Here is a 20,225-nt window from a genome sequence, read left to right as displayed (position 1 = left end):
CTTATGAGGAGCCAATAGTGAACAAACATCATACTTGTCGACATCTGCATTTTTCGTCAGCTTTTATAAACATCGAGGGCCGCAATGGAAATAAGCCTGTTGGCTTTATTGTGTTTTAATCCTCGACAATTTTTATCATTAATGTATGTGAGACTGCAATGCAGTTATTCGTGTATGTTTTTTTTAAAAAGATTGTCTAATGAATGAATCAATCAATCAATCAATCAAAACAACAGAGGGCCTAAAGTTCTCTCTTACTCATCTCAGGAATTCTCAGTGAGGTTAAAGTCTGGACTCTAGTCCATCTATAAACATTACATCATTTCATCTCAGAATACGAGGGAAAGGGAAGAAATCCTCTTTAGATCAGCTGAATGTTTGGAGCATAACGTTGCTGAATGCTGACTTCCCCGAAACAACCTTTTCCAGGCTTTTTGCTCCAGAGTTCAAACTCTGTTACTGATCAAATTGAACTTTTGTTTTCTTTTTTCCTGCTGATTAAACCGACTGGCCTCCCTGTTAAGTGTGCTGTCGTGTTTTCAGGCTACGCAGCTGTTAGTCCCTTGAGCTCTCATTACTTTGTGTTTGATCTCAGCCTCACCATTTAACCCTGATTTCCATCCATCCATCCATCCATTTTCTACCCCCACTTAGTTGTGTGCAGGGTCGCAGGGGTCCGCTGGAGCCCATCCCAGCTCATTACAGGCGCCGGGGTGCACCTTGGACAGGTCCCCTTGGTTTACGTTCTGCAATTCAATTTCTTTTATTAGATTTCAGAAAACATTTCAAGTATGTCAAGTCATGATTTCTTTTCCAACTATTTCTCCTCTGCAAAGATTAAGGCTTATCACCGTTCTTCCAGGTTGTAATTATGGGTTTGTCATTTCCTATTCCGGTTTCAGTTATTCCTCCTTTAGCGGTCTTGTTTGCTTAATGCAGGCCAACTATTTGACCTTTCTGAAACATCTACTCCATGACCAAGTGATGTGTTTGCAGACATGGTTGTATAAGAAATGAGAAGCTCCTTTCTGCATCAGCGGGGGTTAGATAACCTGTTTCCAGCTGAAACCAATCAATACTGTTATTTTGTTGTTTTTTGTTGCCAGGTAGTGTAATATATTCATGGTAATGGAGGAGCCGTATTGAAGTGCAGGACTTATTTAAATTCCTATCACACATTATACCTGTTGAGAAACTGTTTCTCCCATTTTCCTTTTACGTCTTCCAACTCTGCAATTTGACTGAGATGGCAAACACTGCAGTTTATTGCCATAAATTGGTATTTGATGTGTTTTTATTCAAATGAAATTGCAACGCTAATAATAATTTATAATTGATTGATTGAGTTATACGGTATAACCTTAGTTTAAAACATTTCAATAACATTTATATATAAAAGTATTAGAATAAAAACAGGCATTTTATTATAATTTTTACAGATAGTAAAACCTATCTAGTGTATCAGATTTAAGGTGGTACAAGTTTAATAGCATAAGAGGCCACAGTAAACAGTGATTATAACGGTTCTACCTTAACAGCCCTTAGTACTGCCCTCTCTTCCCGTTCAAACTAATCCAACTTGATCAAAGTGCAAGACAACACGTGTCACACGTTTGAGTTGCCTTTGCAGTTCATTTCTGAAGCATTTCAAACGTAAAAACATGAAGAGAAGAGTGAAACAGAGAGGTTCGTCCACGGACCCCCGCAGGAGGGCTGGAGTCCAGAGGGAGGGCACAAAGTGAGTTCAACTTCCTCATCCACATCCCTTCACATCTGCGGACACACTCTTTTACCCTTTAATATTTAAAAAACTGTCCTAACTTCAGGTAAAACATGTCCAGGCCGGATTTAGTTTTTCTTTTTTGTTGTAAATCCCTCTTGAGAGATAAGTTTTAAGCATTATTCTTATGGCTATCAAACCCTGCGACCAGTAAACCAGTTAACCTGCTTAGAAAAATCCATATAAATTGCTACATTGACCTTCAAATCTAATGTTATGATCTTGCTAAATACAGCAATGGGGCTAATGTATGTTACAAACACTAAATAATCTTATTATAGCCCTTGTTTTTCCCCCACTACGCCTTAAGACACGAGCAATAAAAAAATAAATAAATAAATAAAACAGCTGGAGAAACATCTTGCAACTACATGGAGTCTTTTGGCAACAGGTACATGGCTGGGGAAATAAAAACTGTACAAATTGTGAAACAATTTTAAGATAATGCTTGTCAGTATATAATTACAAAAACTTGAAACGTCTTCACTACTTTATATTATCAAATAAATCTCTGTGCATGTAGGATGAGGTCTCAAATCAGTGCTGGATGCAGTGATTGTGGGACTGAAGGTGCTGCAGTAAAAGCAGTAAAAGTGGAGGGACCAGCCTGCACATCTGCAGGGGAAACTGCATCAATGCAGACACTTTAAAACATAATATGGTTGAATCAAGAACATATTTTCAGGCAACAGCTTGCTGAACGGCTTACGTATTACAAAAGCATGAAAGAAGACTGGGTGCTGCTGAACTGGTCTGCGGTCAGTCCAGACTCCAGATCTTCCACGGTGGAAGGTCTGGACTGACTGCAAGCACTACATTTTGCCAAGAGAAGGCTATCTTTTCATTTGCTTCTATTTATGAATGCAACATCGATGACCTCAGACATGAGCTACACCAAATGAAAAGGATCATAGAGAGGAAAGTAGCATCAGGCATACAGAAGCCCTCTAAAATAGTAAAACTTGCTCAAATAATTGAACCTTTTAAAGAGGTATTCCATGAGCTCTTCCGATTGTATAAAATTGCTATTGCCATACCTGTCAGTACTGCAGCTTTTCCACACTCAAGCTTGTTAAGACGTACTTGAGATCCACCATGGATGATGATAGACTGAGCAATCTTGGTGTTTTAAGTGTGGAGTCTCGTCGAGCTAAGTCCCTGGACTAAGATGACTTTGTCAATCGTTTTGCTGCAAACCATGATAATCGCAGAATACAGTTGTTGTAAGCTGAATGTGTGACAAATGAAACGAATACAATGTTTGCATAATAGTTTTTGTGATGTTTGTTCATGTCTATTTTGAAATTTAAATTAAATCAAACGTTGATTTAAATGAACCAGTATTTATTTTTTTTTATTATGTATCTGTCTGCATTTCTGATGATACACTGATAGTCTGACCTGAACATCTGCTCGTAGTAGTAGTACAGTAGTAGTAATAATCAGTAGTTTGGGACACTTGCATTATAGAATGGAACAGAATGCCTTATCATCACAGCTGAAATTCTGTGTAACTTCCCAGTAGCGGGCCCTACATACAACATAAATACAACAGTCAGCAACAATCAATCAACTCAACTCTACACAGTTTAAAAACAAGTATGAATATAAAAATAGAATAATAAATAATCTGTTAATTAAAAGAGTCTATATCGCAGTGCATTTGTACATTTGTAAAGTGGACGCATATAGGGCTGCATTTTCAACTTTTTTATGTTCCTGCAATAGTGATTTCTATGCCACCCCCAAATTATTTCAGGCTCCATCCTGGCCACCCCACTGAAAATTTTCTGGCTCCGCCACTGCTTCCACCAAAAAAAGCATCATGAAGTGAAAGATATGAAACGAAACACCCAGCGCATTTGAGCTTCCTGAACCTTATATGAGACAGGGATGTGACAACATTAGTCTGCCATAACTCCAGTAAATGATCTCCTCAGTTTCCAGATGTTTACAGCCTGTTGTTAAAGAGGAGGGGATGCAACAGTGTTATCACCCTTTCACAACATTTATGAGGTGTGGTTGCCATTAAATTCAAAATAAGCAAATCATTTTCAATAAAATTGTTTTTCTTTAGGCGTAATGAGTATTCCTACTAATATAGTCTCATACACTCAGTTTATTTGTTGGGTGTGTAAACTACATTCAGACACAAATTGTTTAACTACCTGCATGGTGGTTTATAATGACATAAAAAAACACAAGTTCCTTAAAGTGTGAAATCTTTTATGACTGCTAGAGGCTTGCTCTAAAACATTTCAACAGACCCAGAAGTGGTTTGATAGTAATAAAGCAATTAAACTGCAGATTCTTTCTTTAATTGAATACTGCATATATAATAGTCCTGTTGAAGTCATAGATTATAGTTAAAAACAACTCCCTAATACAAATTATAAAAATATATACAGATTATTTCCTATTTTTTTCCGACCGCTGACCGCATGTATATTATAACTTTTTTTCACATGATCAATTATTTTAACTGTGCCATTTTCTTGTAATTCACAATTAAAGATCCAGGTTGCGGGGTGTAGTTACTATAGTGATGCAAATTAATACCATCCATCTTCTTTGGTCACAAAACAAAACTGAAAATCCCACTCCAGATGCAGTAAACTGCCCCTAAGGAGGGTAAAAAGGGGGGACTTAATACATACACAGTCATCCAACTAGCCTGGGCTTCGTTCAGTCCGATCAGAGATGGTTTCCTCTTGCTGCTGCAGCAGGAGAAGCTGGATATGAGCAGCTTCTAAGGCCCTGTCCCAATCCCCCCCCTAACCCTCGTTTTCAGCCCTACCCCTACATTTTGCGTGTTCCCGTGAGGGTAGTGGTGTCCCAATTCCTCTTTTCACCTAGGGCAGGGGTCGGCAACCCAAAATGTTAAAAGAGCCATATTGGACCAAAAATACAAAAAACAAATATGTCTGGAGCCGCAAAAAATGAAAAGTCTTGTATGAGCCTTAGAATGAAGACAAACACACTATATTAGTTATAACTGGGGGAAGATTTTTTTTTTTCATTATCCGCTTCGAGAAAAAAGTCGAAATGTCGAGAAAAAAGTTGAAATGTCAAGAAAAACGTCGAAATTGAGAAAAAAGTCCAAATGCCGAGATTAATGTTGAAGTACAATCTTGAGAAAAAAGTAGAAATGTCGAGACAAAAGTCGAAATGTTGAGAAAAAAGTCAAAATTTCGAGAAAAAAGTTGAAATGTCGAGAAAAAAGTCAAACCTTCGAGAAAAATGTTGAAATGTCGAGATTAAAAAGGAAAGGAAAAAGGAAGAAAAAAAGGAGAAAAAGAAGAAAAAAAAGAAAAAGAAAAAAAAGAGAGAAAAAAAGGATAAAAGAAAAAGAAGAAAAAAAGGAAAAAAAAGGTCAAACATTTTTGAAAAAGCTCCAGGAGCCACTAGGGCGGCGCTAAAGAGCCACATGCGGCTCTGGAGCCGCGGGTTGCCGACCCCTGACCTAGGGGGAGTGGGGAAAACGAGGGTAGTGGCTATGAATCTAACCCCTTTAGAACGAAGGTTTTCCGATGCTCACTAGTTGATCTAGGGCCAGAAAAATTTCCCAGAATGCTTTTCGTCCTCATTTGTGGACTGAATCAAAAAAAAAAAACATGGCGGACATTTCTTATTTTTTAGTGAATAAAATCAATATTTTAACTTAGTTTCTGCATAAAAATACATTTTGATTACATTTCTAGCGAGAAATATATATTTTACTTTCATAATATTCACTCAGTGAATGTACATAATCACTCGTTTGCTCGTTGTTGCAAAGATCACGCCAGAATAAAGGCTGATTTATGGTTCCGCGTTACACCAACGCAGAGCCTACGACGTAGGTTACACGGCGACGCGCGCCCTACGCCGTACCCTGCGCCGTACCCTACGCCGTACCCTACGCCGTAGGCTCTGCGTCGATTTAACGCGAAACCATAAATCAGCTCCCGAGCCGGCAGCCGGCTGTACTCATCTCGAAATTTTCGGAAATTTATTAACAGGCGTAGCTACAACTGTTAGATTTCATCTATTAAACCAACATTTATTTTCCTAAATGATTTATTTCAGCCAGCAGTAATTCTCCACAGAGCTGCAGGTTTCTCCCCCGGGACGACGGCGCAGGTTGACCCGGCCGTGAGCTGCTGCTGCTGCTCCGAGCCGGCGGCTCTTCTCCGAAAGCATCAGATCAAATTTCTTAACAGGCGTTATTTGGATAAACTGAGCCCAGGTTGGGGATCTTAACGGTTACTTTTACGCCTGAAAAAATATTAAAACTTAATAAAGTGGCATGTTAACAGCGCTACAGCTGAAATTAAAACAGCTTTTAGCTCTCAGCTTCCTGATATGGTGTGACGTATGTGCAAACGTAACTACGCAGTCGCTTACGTACCCGAACGTAAACCACGCAGTGACGTAGCACGCAAAATTTAGGGGTGGTGCTGAAAAGTAGGAGTAGGGGGAGTATTGAGACAGGGCCCTGGGAAGATTACAAGGGCCCTAAAATCTGTGGCTTCTTTTTTAGGGGTAGTGGTAGTGAGGGAGGGCTAGTGGTAGAAAGTAGGGGGTGTATTGGGATTGGGCCTAAAGCTACAAGCTCAGGTTGATGGAGGACATTGATCCAGCCGAGCTGCTTCCACTGGTGCAGCTTTGTTGCATCCAACATCCCTATTTATGAAAACTACCGATGACTAAATAAACAAAACAAAACAGCTAACATATAATTACTCAAAAGTGATGGAATAGCTCAATATGCAAATTGCATAAATGCAGGAATAGTTAAAAATAAAAGGCATCATAAACCAAGGCATAACTGTAATTGTAATCTAATAACCAACTCGGTTATTGTACATGTAAAATAAATGGATAAACAATATTCTTATGATATTATAATAGTAAATTTCTTTGGCATGTAATTGCCGTTTTTATGAGCAAAACCTCAGAGAGGAAACCATGAGGCCAGAGGAGAGAAGGGGAAGATAAAACACTGAGTTACCGTGATGGCAGCGTACAGATTGTGAGCATTTATTACACCCTGAATCAGCACCTCGTGCTGCATTTAAGGGATATGTATGTATTTGAGAATAGAATTGCCAGGGTTCCTGTTAGCGCTCAGGTTCTTTATGCTCTCTCTAACGGGGCAATAACGTGCTCCGGGAGTTATTGCGCTGCGTAGCAGTGCAGAGCTGTGAAAAGAGACAGATACCTTGAGAAAGAGAGAGGTGGAGTGGAATGAAATGGCTCACAACACGTCTCTAAAACCGGCTTTTAAGACATGGTAGAAAAGGGCGCTTTTGTTCTGTATCTCTGTGGCATTTCCACCAAAGCGTGACATTTCAGACCTCAAGTTGTCAGCTCGTGAAAAAGAGGGTGTGATCTGTCTCTTGTAATCAGAATACAGCCGTTCTAATAAACCCCAATAACATGCTTCCACACCCACGATGATGGAGCGTCAAGCTTTTCATTTATCCCTAAAAATGCATTAGTACATTTTAAAATAATAACTTGTGCTCTTTACGTGCATCAGTCTTTCTGAACATCCAATTTCTGGGATTTTTCTTTTTGACAGGCGTTTTTCTGAAAAATGAGAAGTTGATATTAAACTAGATGTGGAAAAAAAAACATAATTATACAAAAACTGCTATATTTCAAAAACTACAAGGAAATCCAATGATTGGGCCCAGTGGAGCAAAGAAAACAACAACAAAAAACCTGAATTCCACATACAAAAAGTCTGATTTAGAGTTAAGTTGTTTAGGAAGACTCTTAATTTTGCATTAATGGCCTGCATGACAGACAAGTATAGCACGAAATAAGAAACATACAAAAATGGGCAAAAATAAGCAGTTTGATTCCTTTCCTATTAGGAATACTAAAAGAATATAACATATAACCAATAATTACAAAAGAAAAAAAAGTCAATGTGGTTTTATTTAACCTCCTTCACAAGTTATCCTTTGATAAATATGTAACGGACAGAAAATGTGAGGCTGAATAGCACAGAACATTTAAACTGCAGACAAGTTCCCATTTTCCTCGGCACTTCTTAATGCCGTTCCTGAAAATCTCATCAGGGGCCGGAAATGTGCTGCTCCAGTCATTTTAACTTTCATGTTTCTCTATTTCTGTTTAATGTAAAACATTAATATCTGATTAGATTTATAAAAAGAAAAGTTGGGTAAAATACTGGCGGCATTTCATCACACTTGACTCGTTCCTTAAGAGTCAGGGATGACCTTTTTGGCTGAGTGGATTTTGAAGTGAATGTTAAAATAGAGGAGTTAAACTCTTGGCAACATCTTGCATTGAGCAATAAATGACCTCCTATATGTTTCCCCCAAGCAACGCGGGGAGATCAGTCTCCCGCTGAAGGGGCTCTTCTGTCTGATTAGTGTGTTAATGGAGGGGGTGGGGATGTATTGTCCAATAATTGGCTATAGTCTGGAAAGCATCATCTTTTCTGCCGTCGCCTCCGGGGTGTCAAGTCTCACTCCAATGACAGCTTGCCATCTTGATTACATCATTCATATCTTCTCCTCCATATTCATGTTTCTTTTTTAGCCCGACTTGTACAACACGTGTGTAGCACCGATTGTACTGTACATGCCAATGTGCTGCTGTATTCGCTCCCCTGGACATCTGGGATCCACCAGCTCCATAATCCCTGCAATGTTTCTCCAGGGGGGACTTTGTGGAGATTTGTGTATCGGGTTTCGTCTGAACGGAGCTTTGGGTTTTTATTTATTTATTTATTTTTAACCAGTCAACAGAGTTATAAACCACATCCCCTGCGTCCCCCGTCCTCTAGAGAGGAAGCAGTACCGTGATAAAAGGTGGATGGAGAGGAAAGGGGAGAGGGAAACATTTACACTGTCGCTGTAGGCTGTACGGGGGAGTTGTGTCTCTTGTGGGTGGAGAAGGTTGGAGAGATGAAGCTGTTCACAATAACTTCTGTTTTTCCTGCTAAGGTGCAAAGCAAGGGAAATAGTATATTTTAAGAGCTGTTTCTCATTAGGATCATGCAACCAAGCCCAATTTCGTTAAATTTAGCGGAGATGCTTAGTGTAGTATAACTTTAGGCTCTGTCCCAATACTCCCACTACCCCTACTTTTCATCCCTACCCCTAAATTTTGCGCGTTCCCGTGAGGGTAGTGGTGTCCCAATTCCTCTTTCCACCTAGGGGTAGTGCAGAAAACGAGGGTAGTGGCTATGAATCTGTCCCTACGGATCGAGGGTTTTCGGATGACCACTAGCTTAACTAGGGCCAGAAAAATTTCCCAGAATGCTTTTCGTCATCATTTACGGACTGGATCAAAAAAAAAACATGGCGGACATTTCTTATTTTTTAGTGAATAAAATCAATATTTTGAGTTATTTTCTGCATAAAAATGCGTTTTGATTACATTTCTAGCGAGAAATATATACTTTACTTTCATAATATTCACTCTGTGAATGTACATAATCACTTGCTTGCCCGTTGTTGAGAAGTCTTTTTCAAACATCGCCAGAATAAAGGCTGATTTATGGTTCCGCGTTACACCAACGCAGAGCCTACGGCATAGATTACGCGGCGCCGTACGCCGTACCCTACGCCGTAGGCTCTGCGTCGATTTAACGCGGAACCATAAATCAGCCCCCGGAGCCGGCAGGCAGAAATCCCGAAATTTTCGGAGCAAATTTCTTAACAGGCGTAGCTACAACTGTTAGATTTCATCTATTAAACCAACATTTATTTTCCTAAATGGTTTATTTCAGCCAGCTGTAATTCTCAACAGAGCAGTGCTCCGGGCCGGCGGCTCTCATCATCTCCGAAAACATCGGGTCAAATTTCTTAACAGGCGTTATTTGGATAAACTGAGTCCAGGTTGGGGATCTTAACGGTTACTTTTACGCCTGAAAAAATATTAAAACTTAATAAAGTGGCATATTAACAGCGCTACAGCTGAAATTAAAACAGCTTTTGGCTCTCGGCTTCCTGATATGGTGTGACGTATGTGCAAACCTAACTACGCAGTCGCTTATGTACCCGAATGTAAACCACGCAGTGACGTAGCACGCAAAATTTAGGAGTGGTGCTGAAAAGTAGGAGTAGTGGGAGTATTGGGACAGACCCCTGGGAAGATTTCAAGTGCCCTAAAATCTGTGGCTTCTTTTTTAGGGGTAGTGGTAGTGAGGGAGGGCTAGTGGAAGAAAGTAGGGGGTGTATTGGGATTGGCCCTTAGTCTTCTTCTGCACAAAGAAGTAGTCTGGATCCAACTCCATGATACCCAGAGGGCAGGAGCACCGGACATGGACCAAACCGCCTCTGGCCAGCGTTGGATGGAGACGGAAACAAAGGACGTGACCTCGGCCGAGCCAGACAAAGACTAGTGTCAACAAAGACATCCCCAACGCGTGCAGTGGAGGATAAAATGCCTGTGAATGACCGTTGTCAGTTTAGAAGTAAAAGCTATAGATCCAAGGATTTCACCGCCTCATGTTTCAAGAAAACTTCCTCAAACACGGCTTTTTAATGTGTTTAAATAAACTTTTTGCAGTTTATGTAGTAGTTAAGACGAAGAATCCTGGGTGAATCGTAGTGCTAATATCCGTGTGCTACACTGTGCATGAGAACAGGAGGCTTTTTCAAACAAGATCCCTGACTCTTACTGACATTAGATGTGTAAAATGATGGATGAAGCGTCAGTACTCGATTAGTTTTCATCTCACACTGCCTTTGTCTGTTTCCAGATCCCGCTGGCAGTTAAAAAGGTTGTTATTTGCTGCTTTCGTTATCATCTCGGTGCCTGTCGCAGTGAAAATGCTGCCAGAATTAATGCAACACTTTGTTTACACTCACAGAGGTAAGTCATTACCCTATCTGCCTCTTGGAAGCACTCTAATCCTCCATTTCCCCACAAAAGTTAAACAACAAACAAACAAACAACCACAAAAAACCCAACCTGACTTGTTTTTTGCCCGTGTTTAGTCAGCGTGCCGTTCTTTGTGGACCTGAGCCGACCCGCTGATGTCTCCCTCAATCACACCGTCAACATGTACTTAACTTCAGAGGCAGGAATCTCCCTCGGCGTGTGGTGAGTGTATTGGTGAGGTAAACGCTACCAACAGTGACAAATATGTGTTTTCTAGTCAGCGTGTTATCGGTTGTACGACGGAGTATTAGGGCCAAACTAAGACAAAAAAAAAGGAAATTACGAGAATAAAGTCATAATATAATGAGAATAAAGTCGTAAAATTACGAGAATAAAGTAATAATGTTGCGGGAATAAAGTCGCAATAGAATAAAGTCGTAATATTACGAGAATAAAGTCGTAATATTATGAGAATAAAGTCTTACAATTACGAGAATAAAGTCATAATGTTGCGGAAATAAAGTCGCAATAGAATAAAAGTCGTAATATTACGAGATAAAAGTCGTAATATTACGAGAATAAAGTCGTAATATTACGAGATAAAAGTCGTAATATTACGAGATAAAAGTCGTAATATTACGAGAATAAAGTCGTAATATTACGAGATAAAAGTCGTAATATTACGAGAATAAAGTCGGAATATTACGAGAATAAAGTCGTAACATTACGAGAATAAAGCAGTAATTTATGAGGATAAAGTGTTAATTTATGAGAACAAAGTCGTAATATTACGAGAATAAAGTCGTAATATTACGAGAATAAAGTCGTAATTTATGAGAATAAAGTGTTAATTTATGAGAACTCTAACAGGAAGAGCAGTCTTCTCCCTGTGTTAAAATGAGGAATATTGAGCATCTTGTGAAGTTTTATTTATATATTTATAATATATTTAATATTACGACTTTATTCTCGTAATATTATGACTTTATTCTCGTAATTTTACGACTTTATTCTCATATTATCATGACTTTATTCTCGTAATTTCAATTCTTTTTGTCTTTGCTTGGCCCTAATACTCCGTCGTATCGGTTGCATCTCTGATGCTGCATTTGTTTTGAACTGTGCAAGGCACACGGTCCCTGAGAGTCGGGGGAAAGAGGCACAAGGGAAGGAGCTCGGCTGGTACGAGAACGCTTTAAAAGACGGAAGTCCAGTTTTCATATATCTTCATGGGAACACGGGCACAAGGTGTGATGAATAATGCATTGGAGTGAAAGAGAGAACACTAAACATTCACATATTGGTTCTGTTTCAGAAAATCATTAATCTGTTTGCAAATGTGTGTGTGTTAATTATTTCCACAGGGCAGCTCCACACCGGGTGGGAGTGGCAAAGGTGAGTTATTAACGGCTTCTTTTGATGTGTGACATGAAAGCCTGGTTTGCCATTTTGATGTCTACTAAACATTACGTGTCAACAGGTATTGAGCGCGCTTGGTTACCACGTGCTGGTGCCTGATTACAGAGGTACGTCCAAACCATCACGGTAAACTCTGCTACTGAAGCGCCGCTCCACGTTTATTTAACACCATTTGCAGTCATATGATCTAGGGCTGGGGATCGATTCAAATATCAAGAATCGATTTGATTCCGATTCTTAAGATTCAGAATCGATTATCACGCTTTGATTCGATCTAATTCGATCCATTAATACTAGTATTATATTGAGATTAAACAGCAAGTATTGGCAGCTAATGATGCTGTAAGGACCAATCAGCTCCCAGAATGCTGATAGAACTGCTTTCAGAAACATCTTGTGGGTCAGAATTACCAAACAGATCCAGGGAGGAAACAGAGGACGAAAGAAATCGCTTTACCCCATTTATGAGAATTTGGTTTTTAACATTTATGCAAATGTAACCCCAAGACAGTATATAAAGCAAAGAAATATAGACAATTTATGCAATTATAACTGAAAACTTTAATGTTTTCATACCTTTAAACATATTTAAAGGCAAAAACATGGCACCAGTTATTCTTATGTCCAACAAAATATTCCTTTTTTGGGCATAAACAAAAAAGTACCAAAAGTTGTAATGTAATGAAAAAAAAAAAAAAGTTTTTTCTTTTTTTTTTTTAATCGATCTTTAGACATATGAATCAATTTTTAGGAATTAATATGAGAATTGATTTAAAATCGGAGAATCAATCTTTTCAACACAGGCCTAATATGATCCCCATGGAGCCATGTACATGTAGTTGTGCTTGATGAGTTGTTTGCCGTGAGGGAGCCAAAAGACATCAGTGAGCGCCACCTTGTGGACGTGAAAAGCAGCTCTGTGGCGTGTCAGTGAGCAGCAGGTGAACTGTGACACTCTGGCAGGGTTTGGAGACTCCACGGGAGAGCCGACTGAATCCGGTCTGACTACTGATATGCTCTACTTGTACAACTGGGTCAAAGCCCGCTGTGGAGACAGCCCCGTCGTCGTCTGGGGACACTCTCTCGGGACAGGGTCAGTTCACAACAATCCTTCAACACTTGCACACACTCAAAAAATCACTGTGGTCATTATTTGCACAAACACTTTTTGATACATATTGACATTTGTAAAATTTAAATTAATTAAAGGTTAAAGCTAGTAAAATGTACAACTTCAAATCAGAAAAGGCTGTGAAAGTTTAGTTTAATTTAGTTTAGTTTATTTTGTTTTGGTCATTTACATTTTAAGATGTTTGCATATACACACTGTATATGTATACACACAGGTATATATATATATATATATATTATATATATGTACACAGTTCCTTTTTTTTTTTTTTTTGACCAAAAAGGTATAGGCTGAAGCCTCTTGGCTTATTTTGCCTATCCTTTTCAACAAAAGGCAGACTTCAGAAACAAAAAGATACTAATAAAACGAAACGAACGAACAAAACAAAGAAAATGAACAAAGAAGAGAAGAAAATGTGGTCACTCACGATTGAGGACAGCTGCAGGAGGAAAGTTGCATAATTTAGACAGTTTAATATCAAGATCATTTATATTAGTGTTCTATATTTATCTATTATTTTAGATTTATAATTTTTTTTTAATTTGTAAATTGAGCTACTTTTTTTTAGTTCCTCATCCAGGCGGTTCCACAGTTTCACCCCTTCGACACTGATACACCTTGACATTTTTTTTGTTCTTGGCCATTTCTGCTCAAAAATGCCATAGCCCCTTAGGTTGTAGCTGTGAAAGATATGGGAGATGCAAGTAAAAAGGAAAAAGTAGTGATTTTACTTAGATTTTTATTTTGTGCAGACAGTATGGATTCACTTTACGTCATTTCTACATCAATCTCTGCATTTCAGGCTCACCACACGCTCCAAAAATAAGATAAACAGTAAAACTTGAATGACTTCTCAAAACATTTATAAGTTATTTTGGCATTGAGGATACCGGCTCATTCTTTTTTTCAAGCACACAGGTAAATGTGCAACAGTACAAGGTCTTTGTTGCATTTTTGTTTTTATTTATTTATTGTTTAATTCTCCGTGGGTGACGGGTCAGGGCTGCAGGCAGGTCAGTCCCGTAGCCGTGTTCGTCATCCTCAGCCCTTTTCATTACCTTCTTGGAAAAGTCATGGATGTCCCTGCAAATACGGGGTCCTAACGGCAGCATAATGTCCCTGTACTTGGCTGCATTTTTGCTGCCATCACAGAAGTGGAATTGACCTTTGCCAAGGGCACTGACACCAGCTCATACAATTACAGAGTCTGGCATTTGGACTCGTTGCTGAGACCAGTCTTGGTGTTTTTTTTTCATTTTTGATGTGTACCAAATGATTTTCTTCCAAAAGAAGAAACAGAACATGTGCAATACTGATTGATCTGACGATGGTGCACGTCTCCAGTGTGTGATGGATCGTCATTAAACATACTTGTATACCGTACTTGTGTTTATTGTACCTCCATTTCAAACCGAGAAGTTTGGGTTATCTGTAAAATGTAAATTGAAAACAACGTTGTGATTAGGGCTGGGGATCGATTCAAATGTCAAGAATCGATTCGATTCCGATTCTTAAGATTCAGAATCGATTATCACGATCCGATTCGATCCGATTCGATTCGATCCGATATTGATTTGGGTTACTGTTAATAAAACAGTTCTTTCAGCTGTTGCATGAATTATATGACTGTCTAGTTATGCAACATATTAATACTAGTATTATATTGAGATTCAACAGCAAGTATTGCAGCTAATGATGTGTAAGGACCAATCAGCTCCCAGAATGCTGATAGAACTGCTTTCAGAAACATCGTGTGGGTCAGAATTATCAAACAGATCCAGGGAGGAAACAGAGGACGAAAGAAATTGCTTTTATTTTTTCACCATTTATGAGAATTTGGTTTTTAACATTTTTTGCAAATGTAACCCCAAGACAGTATATAAAGCAAATAAATATAGACAATGTATGCAATTATAACTGAAAACTTTAATGTTTTCATACCTTTAAACATATTTAAGGGCAAAAACATGGCACCAGTTATTCTCGTGTCCAACAAAATATTCCTTTTTTGGGCATAAACAAAAAAGTACCAAAAGTTGTAATGATGAAAAAAAAAAAAAAAAAAAAAAAAAAAAAAAAAAAATATATATATATATATATATATATATATATATATATATATATATATATATATATATATATATATATATATATATATATATTTTTTAAATCGATCTTTAGACATATGAATCGATTTTTAGGAATTAATATGAGAATCAATTTAGAATCGGAGAATCGATTTTTTCAACACAGGCCTAGTTGTGATTTGTAAATGTTTTAATATGTTAAGGCTCAGTCCAAGAGACATCTAGACAGTAAAATTTTAGGTGGAATTTTTGAATGTAACTCTGTGTTATAGTGCTGACAAAGGCTTCTCAAAGTAATCCCTCGCTCGTGCGGTTATATCATGTACTGATAAATGAGTGGTCTTCATGCAGTGCCATCTGAGAATCATGGATCACAATTCTCCTGCTCAGACTTGTGCTGGTGCCCTTCATGTTTGGAATCTGCAACACATTCCTTCAATTGTTCAAGGATGTTTTGCATCTTAGAGCGAGAAACATGCAAATCTCTTCCAATTTCTCTGTGAGGACCTAATTATCCGAATGACTTTCTCAGGCATTTGTTGACAAAAATGAGATGCTTTGTCAGTCCTTTAACGACATTGCTATTTATTCATTTATGCATTTTTCAAATTGTCAATTTTCTGCTTTTTTTCCTCCAAATATATATTTTTAAGTAACACAATGAACAACTATCAAAGATGAAATATGTGGCCCATTTCTGAAGTATTATTTTAATGCTCCTACAACAAAGCCTGTGTTTGATGGTTGAAGAGTCTGCAGGATGACGTGAAGATGTTGCTCTGTCTCTTATTTGTGCAGAGTGGCCACTAACGGTGCAGTCAGGCTCCTTGACCAAGGCAAGTGTTGCTGCCAGGAAAATCTGGAAATTGGAGAACACACGATTTCAACAACCCACTTGGGATGAGCCCTCTTTTTTATTTCCCCCCAGGCGTGGTCCTGGACGGTGTGATCCTGGAAGGAGCATTCAATACTGCTCGGCAGCACATACCAGTTCATCCTTTCATTTGGGTAGACTTACCTAACCGGTCACTTTTAATATCTTGTCTATTTGTTTTATGTGGCTGTAACAACATCCCTCATTACACTGTAATGCCTTATTTCTTTCTGCTTAAAGTATTACTGGAAATTTCCAGGCACTGGGTACTTGTTCCCAGAGCCGTGGGCAGGAAATGAGGTCGTCTTCCCCTCTGAACTGAAGTGAGTTATGCTTAAACATGAACCGATGCATCATTTCAGAAAAAAGATTTGCTCATGAAAGTGGTATTATTAAATGTGACTGCTTCACATAGTTTTGTTGTTCTGCAGTTTGAAGAAAATGAAAAGCCCAATACTTTTCCTTCACTCGGAGGATGACCACTTAGTTCCTATTGAGATAGCTCGGCAGGTAGTACCAGAGCAGACTTTAAGTGTTTCAATTATTCATTATTACGCAGTTTTGTCATTCCAACTACACCTAGGAACATTTCTTAAGATAGACTTAAGAGGGAATTTTCTTTACTTCACTCTCCCAGATGTATGAGGCGGCTGCGAAAGCCCAGACCACAGATCGAGTCAAACTAGTGACATTTGACGGTTCTCTGGGATATCTGCACAACGGCTTATATCGAGACTCCAAACTGCCGGACATCATTAAGTGAGACGACCCCTTCAGCATGATTACACTTGTTATTTTGCCTGTTTGTTTATAAGGTGATCTGACCCCATTTTATTTCCTCTGCAGGACGTTTGTGTCTTCCTTATAATGTTCGGAGGCAGTTTGAGCAAGAAACGTTTGGAAAAGAGAGCGGCAATTATGTGATTATCTGGTGCATTATTATGCTAAATGTTTGTTGCATAATCATTTGATTTCATGGAGTGGCCGTGGCGTTGTCGTGGGCAGAGTGGAATGCCCTTGGAAGGTCGCTGGATCAATCCCCAACTCTGTCACAGGCCAAACTATCAAAGGCCGAACCCTGAACCCCACATCACCTCCGTTTCCAGTCGTGGTGCCAGTCCCAAGACTGCATGAATAGGAAGGACTGTGGCAGGAAGGGCATCTGATATTTGAAAAAAAAACAAAAAAAAAAACAACCGTCTGCCAAATCAGCTCAGCATGCAGAAAACGATGATCCACTGTGGGGAACGCCACATAGGGAGAAGCTGAAAGAAGTTGCTTTGCTATCTAATTAAATGAATCAAATGTTCTGTTAATGTGTTTTTCTCCGATTTAAAGGGAACACATTGTGAAAATCAATGCTTGAGAACATATATTTATGTATATGAAGTGACTGCCAGGTCAACAAAAACACTCTGGACTTTTGTTTGGACCCACGTTTGAAAACTTCAGTAAGCTGCTCATATTTGTAGCAGTTCTTTATTTTCTGTAATGCAATTAAAAAAAACAAAAATGTCATACATTCTGGATTCATTACAAATCAACTGAAATATTGCAAGCCTTTTATTATTTCAATATTGCTGATTATGGCTTACAGTTCAAGATTAAGATTCCCAGAATATTCAATTTTTTTTAAATAGGATATTTGAGTTTTCTTAAGCTGTAAACCATGATCAGCAATATTTAAATAATAAAAGGCTTGCAATATTTCAGTTGATTTGTAATGAATCCAGAATGTATGACATTTTTGTTTTTGTAATTGCATTACAGAAAATCACAATATTCTAATTTTCTCAGACAGTCCTGTATACGGTATGAGCTCTATCACAACTTCAACTTTAGATCATTCTTCATTCGCTGCACCTCAGAAAAGGGAAGTCAACACTCTCTTAATTGCATCGCAAGTAACCGGAAATCCTCACCAGCAAATTATAGTTGGGCCCCAACTATATTTAGACAGTGAGGGAGCTTTTATGTCTTTGTCTTTATACAATGGATTTGAGATCAAACAACATGTGATCAAAGTGTAAACTTTCAGCTTTAATTTAAGAAGCTTCACAAAAAATGAAAATTTATTTAAAGGTATTTGAAGCAAAGCACCTCAATTTTCATTGGAATCAAATTAATTTGTGACAAGAAGTGATTTGGCCATGTACTGTTCATTCCCTCATCACTTATAGAGGGATGAAGCGGCTGATACGACGTACTGGGCGTCAGGCAGGCAGCATGAGTCCAAGGAGATTTCAGTGCAAGTGAAAGAAGGCTTACAATGGGATGAAAAAAATAAACATATGTCTATAAGAGATGGAAAATGCCTTTGATTGGCCAAATAAACAGGTATATTCTTACAAAGAAAGAAACCCCCAGTGAGCTCAAAACATCTGGAGTCCCACAGAAGACAACTAAACTGGATGATCACAAATTCCTTTCTTGAGTGAAGAAAAAATCTTTCACAACATCAACAGAAATCAAGAATATTCTGGAGAAAGTCAGAGTATGATCGAGAAAATGACCATTACAACAATGTGCCAACCGTTGGTAACGCTCAAGTTGGTAAAGCCAGTTAAGACTTTGCCAGAAAATATCTAATAAAGTTATAATATCAGGTTTTTTGGACAGATTAAACCAATATACGCTTGTATTAGAATGATGGCAAGGAAAGGAGAAGAAAAGCAACAGCTTGTGATCCAAAGCGAGCCACATCACGTCAAACACAGCGTTATGGTTTGGGCATGCTGCCAATGAAACAGCCTCACCAGTGTTTGTTGGTGATGTGAGTGCTGCCAGAAGCATTCAGATTAATTCTAAAGGTGTACTATACTTACTTGCTCAAATTGAGCCAAATGCTTCAAAACTGATAGCATGGTCTTGACAGAGCAGATCAATATTGACCCTAAACATACAACTGAAGGCGAAGAAATGGAATTCTCTTCAATAATCAAGTGAGTCGCCTTATCTCAACCCAACAGAGCAGGAATTCAGTTGAAAAATTCAAAGCTGAGAGCAACAAATTCCAGCAACAATTAGAAACTGAGGATGTTTGCAGTAAATGTTGGAAAATCAACTCCTGCGAAGAAACTCTGAAGTTGGTGAGGTCCCTGAGATCAACGATTTCCATCAAAGCATTAAAACTTTACTCATTTTTATGAAACTTCTTAAACTTGAAAGTCTTCACCTTGATCATGTCTCGATTGTTAAGTTTCAAATTTAATGTGCCACGTAAAAGAGCAAAATCATAAAAACGGTCATTGTTTAAACTTTTGTGGACCTAAATGTAGTTTGCTTTAATATTTTGTTTCCCACCTAGGAAATCTGACTTTTGGTCAAACATTTCTACTTTCAAACATCAATGAAAACTACTTGTGGTTGTATGAGCTCTCTTAGAGTGTAAAAGTTAGTTTCAAGAGTTGTTGAGGGTAATTTGTGTCCAAATTTCTGTTTACATATCTTAAACCTGATGGACAGTTCACACACAAAGTACATCCTGGCCAATAAAACCAGCTGCTACAACAGAGGGCTGTAAATTCATAGCTGAAATGCAAGATATTGGACTGATTTTTTGGCTAAAGTATTTGAGACAACATGTCAATACAACCCAAGTAAACTGTATCAACTTGAAAGAGTGGCATTATAAATCAATTTTAAGTATATGTGATTCAAATAAACTAATCTACCATTACATTCTATTAGTTATTAGTTATTAGTGACTCTGCCTTCAAATGCAACATACAGACATCCAGGTGGCATCAACACATCATAATAATTTAAGAAAAACAGATGAATAAGGAGTTTTTGCTGTTAAAAAATACAGTTTTAGAAAACTGAAAATGTTCAGCAAGAATTCTGAGTTATGTTACTTCAGTTACAAACTATACACCCAGAGGAGATTATATGAGTTGCATTCATTACATGTTAATTACAATGTATTCTGACATCCTCTGAAAACTGGTAACTGATTGATGTACATTTTGTTGTTTGATGAAATTGAAAACACACACTGACATATTGGTCTCATCATAAAAGAAAATAGTAGCCCTTGGCAGAATTTACTTTACCTATGACAGTTGCAGTAAAGTGTACTGC

At 38.3% G+C, this 20,225-nt stretch overlaps 1 protein-coding gene across 1 annotated transcript; it reads left to right on the top strand.

The window, feature by feature from the left end:
• The first annotated feature begins 1,569 nt into the window (after positions 1–1,569).
• Positions 1,570–17,452, top strand: LOC133463429 (lysophosphatidylserine lipase ABHD12-like). The gene is made up of 13 exons (XM_061744971.1): positions 1,570–1,738; positions 10,509–10,621; positions 10,747–10,852; positions 11,759–11,878; positions 11,995–12,025; positions 12,111–12,156; positions 13,013–13,142; positions 16,067–16,104; positions 16,197–16,276; positions 16,383–16,465; positions 16,574–16,652; positions 16,780–16,901; positions 16,989–17,452. Exons 1-13 carry the CDS (start codon positions 1,662–1,664, stop codon positions 17,008–17,010), a joined length of 1,047 nt encoding a protein of 348 aa, XP_061600955.1. The 5' UTR covers positions 1,570–1,661; the 3' UTR covers positions 17,011–17,452.
• The last annotated feature ends 2,773 nt before the right edge of the window (positions 17,453–20,225 follow it).

Source organism: Cololabis saira, chromosome 17 (genome assembly GCF_033807715.1).
Source record: "Cololabis saira isolate AMF1-May2022 chromosome 17, fColSai1.1, whole genome shotgun sequence".
NCBI lineage: Eukaryota > Metazoa > Chordata > Actinopteri > Beloniformes > Belonidae > Cololabis > Cololabis saira.
This window is presented reverse-complemented; position numbering and strand designations above follow the sequence as displayed.

Coding starts and splice junctions, on each gene's coding strand:
- LOC133463429 (XM_061744971.1), top strand. CDS start 1,662: ATGAAGAGAAGAGTGAAACAGAGAGGTTCGTCCACGGACCCCCGCAGG. Junction 16,466..16,573: donor GTCTTCCCCTCTGAACTGAA/GTGAGTTATGCT, acceptor GTTGTTCTGCAG/TTTGAAGAAAATGAAAAGCC. Junction 16,653..16,779: donor CTATTGAGATAGCTCGGCAG/GTAGTACCAGAG, acceptor TCACTCTCCCAG/ATGTATGAGGCGGCTGCGAA.